General features: G+C 36.0%; 1 protein-coding gene across 1 annotated transcript in view; it reads left to right on the top strand.

Annotated features, from left to right (window-relative positions):
- Positions 1 to 3,316, top strand: part of LOC112904662 (T-box transcription factor TBX3-like) — a 15,432-nt gene extending 12,116 nt beyond the window's left edge. Inside the window, exons 3-4 of the mRNA XM_025975302.1 lie at positions 1,963 to 2,193; positions 3,044 to 3,316. Coding sequence (XP_025831087.1) covers positions 1,963 to 2,193; positions 3,044 to 3,257 — 445 coding nt within the window. The 3' untranslated portion in view covers positions 3,258 to 3,316. The remainder of the gene's footprint in view (positions 1 to 1,962; positions 2,194 to 3,043) is intronic.
- The last annotated feature ends 730 nt before the right edge of the window (positions 3,317 to 4,046 follow it).

Raw genomic sequence — 4,046 nt, 5'->3', positions numbered from 1 at the left:
TCTTACTTTTTAAACAAAAAAAAAAAAAAAAAATAATATATTCATTGATTGTTTTAAAGGCAACTTGCACTTTAATAGAGCTTCTAAATGTATGTATTCTGTATGGATGACACATTTACCCGTGTTTATAAATAATAAGCCGAGTAGACGAGGATTTGATTGTTTATGTAGGATGTAACAGTGCGTACAAGCCATTGGGTTAGGCAGGTCAGGGCAGGAAACTGATGTTTTGTTTAGCGCTTGTCGTGCCATCGAATACTGTTTGTATTTGGTATTTTGCACTAACCGTTAAGAACTGCTGGGTGTTGGGCACACATGTGGTTTCTTTCTGTTACTTCCACACCTTGTTTATTTCCTCAAAACACGCACGTTATATCTCATCACGTAGGCCAAATGCAAACATTATGCGATTCTCATGTTTATAAACAAAATGTATCAAAATGTTCGCAGCTACCGATAGTGGCTAGCAAAAGAACTGCGTGACGAGTCGCATATGGTACGCTGGTTTGTGCCTCATCTTTACCGTACAGGCCAACTAATTTTTCGTGACAAAGGTCTTATTAGTATAGTAACAGGAAGTCAAGTACTTTAAGTACAATGTCAAGCATTATTTTGGCATGCTTCCAACTCTCAACCATTGATTACTAGTTCACTATGCCAAAAAAATACACCTTGTTAGGGAACAAAATCACCTACAATTTGATCTTTTAAACATTCTTCATGCTTTTAAAATTGTGTTGACATAGACAGGTATATGTACGAGGGGGCGTTTTTAAGTTTCGCGGAATGGGAGTTGGGGTAAGAAGTGGAAATAAAAGTACGAATTTATGTTTCCTTTTCAATACATTCACCTGCTACCCTTATACATCCAATAACTTGCACATACCTGTGAATAATACGCCGAAATTGCACCCTTCATTTCTTCGTCGCTAGAAAATTTCTTCCCACGAATACTTTTTTCAAGTTTGGTAATAGGTAATAATCGCTGGGAGATAGATCAGGACTGTAGGGTGGGTGAGCCAAAATTTCGAAGCCCACCTTCTGCAAGGCAGCAATCATAGCACGGCTCTTGTAAACAGGCCCATTGTTGTGCAGAAGGACACCATTGGTCAATTTTCCTCTTCTTTTTTCGTTGATTACTTCCTTCAACCTTTCTAGGTTTAAAGCATAGTATTCTCCGGTTATGACACCTTTATCTTTATAATCGATCAACATGATTCCTTCTGAGTACTAGAAGACTGTCGCCTCAATTTTCCCAGCAGATTGTGACACCTTAAACTTCTTGGGTAGTGGTGTATCTATTTTGTGCCACTGCATAGAGTCCTATTTGGACTCAGGTTCATAATGATGATGATTCGCACCCAGTAACAATACTCGATCTTTATCTTCACTACAGGGGTCTAAAAACGCGCGAGAAAACTCCACACGCTGTTGTTTTTGAGATAGAGTGAACATTTTCGACACCCATCTTGCGCTGACTTTAGTTATGCCAAGATGATCGTGAAAATGGTTCTATCTCATACTCGTACCGTTTCTGCGGGCTGTTTCTTCTTAAATCGGCTATCTTCCAATATTAATTTTTCGATTTTTTGAATGATTTCCGAAGTGGTCACCTCAATCGGTTATTCTGGTCGTGGGTCGTCTTCAAGTTAGTCCCCGCCTTGCTTAAACAGGGTATAGCACTTGTAAACCATGGTTTAACCTTTTTAAACGGATGACATCTCTTCCGGTATGGTTTGAACTGATTTTCCTTGCTTGGTATGGAACATTATAACAGCGCAGTATTCGATATTCTCTATATTTCACAATTTGTTCAAAGACTACTAACCTAATTACGATAAAACTTGGTATTTATATTAATAATGAGTTGCTTAATTCGTAACGACTTGAGTAAGTACTGACTACCGAATGTATCTCATTTTTTTATTTATCCATAATAAAAAACAAATTATTTCTTTTCAGACGAATGTTCCCTGCTCTCCGGGCCCAAGCGTATGGTCTTGATCCAAATGCTCACTATTGTGTTCTTTTGGAATTTTCATCGGCTAGTTCTTGCCGGTACAAATATTCCGCTTCTGGCGGATGGACTGCTGCTGGTGCAGAAGAAGCTCATTCTCCTCAGAGAATTTACCTTCATCCAGAATCTCCAGCCACTGGGGAACATTGGATGGCGCAACCGATTTCCTTTGGAAGGTTAGTCACAGTGAATATCAATTATTTATTCTAATAATTTGTAATTAAACCCTGCTTAATAAATGATTAGGTAATTCATTCCAGTCATAGTTCTTATGGTAATTTCGAAATCATTGATTAGGCGAAGGAATGGGCCATTAAAGTATTAGGGGTAATATGAGGGTCGAGGGGTGTGGATTATATCAGCAATATTTGTTTATTTATTTATTTACTATTTCCGATTTTTCTTGAAAATTCAATAGATTATGAGGTAGTCCTACTTGTCTATGTTCGAAAGCGAAAAGCTTGTTCAGGAATTCCCCAAAATAATTGATATTGCTCACTTGCTCTCATGCGATGTTTTATGGTTAAGTTAGAAAGAACCACAGTAGGAAAATTAAATTCCTTTATGGTCTATAAATAAAAAAAACCTGTACAAAATTTAAAATAAATTTTCATAAGCATTGTAGAGGGTAGAATTTTATTTACTTTTGCTGGCAAGGGGGAGAGAAGGGATAAAGGTTAATAAAACTCTACTTAACGTAATATATTAATGACCCCTAACCCACTTTGACTATTCTAAAATTGAATTGAGTACTTTTTACAAAACAAATCTGCCCTAATACATGTAAAAGACTAAATCTCACAGATATTTTTTTTGAGGTAGGAAATGCACGTGGTATATCTTAGTTTTTGGACACACTAATTATTCCTTAGTAACGAATTCTTTAAAAAAAAAATTTAATGGGCCAAAAACAGTTCTCCCAGCCCAGCACCTTTAGGTTAATCTAACAACCAAAGATCTTTTCTCATTTTATAAATTTTTTTTATTTCCAAGGGGGCAAACATTAATTAAAATAAATATTTGCAGACTGAAGCTGACCAATACACCAAATCCTCCGCCTGGGCACATTGTTTTGTCCTCCATGCACAAGTACCAACCACGTATAATCATTGTACAAACCATGGATCCCAGAACTGTCGGCTGGGCTCCATCAATTTCAACTGTATTCCCAGAAACAGAATTCATCGCTGTGACTGCATATCAAGTAAGTTATTTTATTATGATAACTGTTTTTTATTGATACAAGCTTTGAAAGTATTCACACGGTTATAACAATGGTTTTATTAAACATATTTTAATCATGATTCAATCAATGTTTAGAAAGTAAGATAAACAGCAAATGTTGCGCGCGCATCATGCGACGGAAGTTACGCTCAACTGTCAACAGTACCTGTCAATGCAAATCGAAAGGATTGGTTAAATAAATCATGATTATTGTAACTTACTTACTAATTATTAAAAAAAAGATGGTAAATCATTAAATTGGGGCTCCAGGTAAAAGTCACCCCAAATAATTTTTTTAGTTATTGTTTCTTGAGGTAGAACTGGGTGTTTGAAGGCCTTAAAGGTACTGTTGGAGCATTCTATCAATAGGTGCCTAAAAATTAAAATCTCGTTGCCATTATACAAAAAAAAACAATTTAGGTTAGACTAGGTTTTTTCTACTTCAACCCTAAAGGCAATGTAGGCAAGTAAAAAATGTTGATGAGTGATTTTTGTCTGGAGCTCCAAGTCAGCCTGTCTCGAAACCAGAGCTTCCTCTGATAAAGTTGTGCTTTGATATAAAAATGGAAGCTTGTATTGATTAAAATTTTATTTTATTTGCGGTGGATATGCAATAATGTCATTATCGATAAAAAGGAAAAGACAAAAGAATATTTAAGACCATTGTAAGTGTAAAAGGTTAGAAATGAGGAGTATTAGAAGTAGTAAAAGAATAGAGGTTATGTGGAAATCATTAAAAAAATAGCGCGATAGATTGGTAGGACGTGAAGAAAGAAAGTAGAGGTGTGTGTTCAATCAGGCTTGA

Source organism: Agrilus planipennis, unplaced genomic scaffold (assembly GCF_000699045.2).
Source record: "Agrilus planipennis isolate EAB-ADULT unplaced genomic scaffold, Apla_2.0 scaffold271, whole genome shotgun sequence".
NCBI classification, from domain to species: domain Eukaryota; kingdom Metazoa; phylum Arthropoda; class Insecta; order Coleoptera; family Buprestidae; genus Agrilus; species Agrilus planipennis.
The sequence above is the reverse complement of the archived record's forward strand: the minus strand, read 5'-3'. Positions and strand labels throughout refer to the sequence as shown.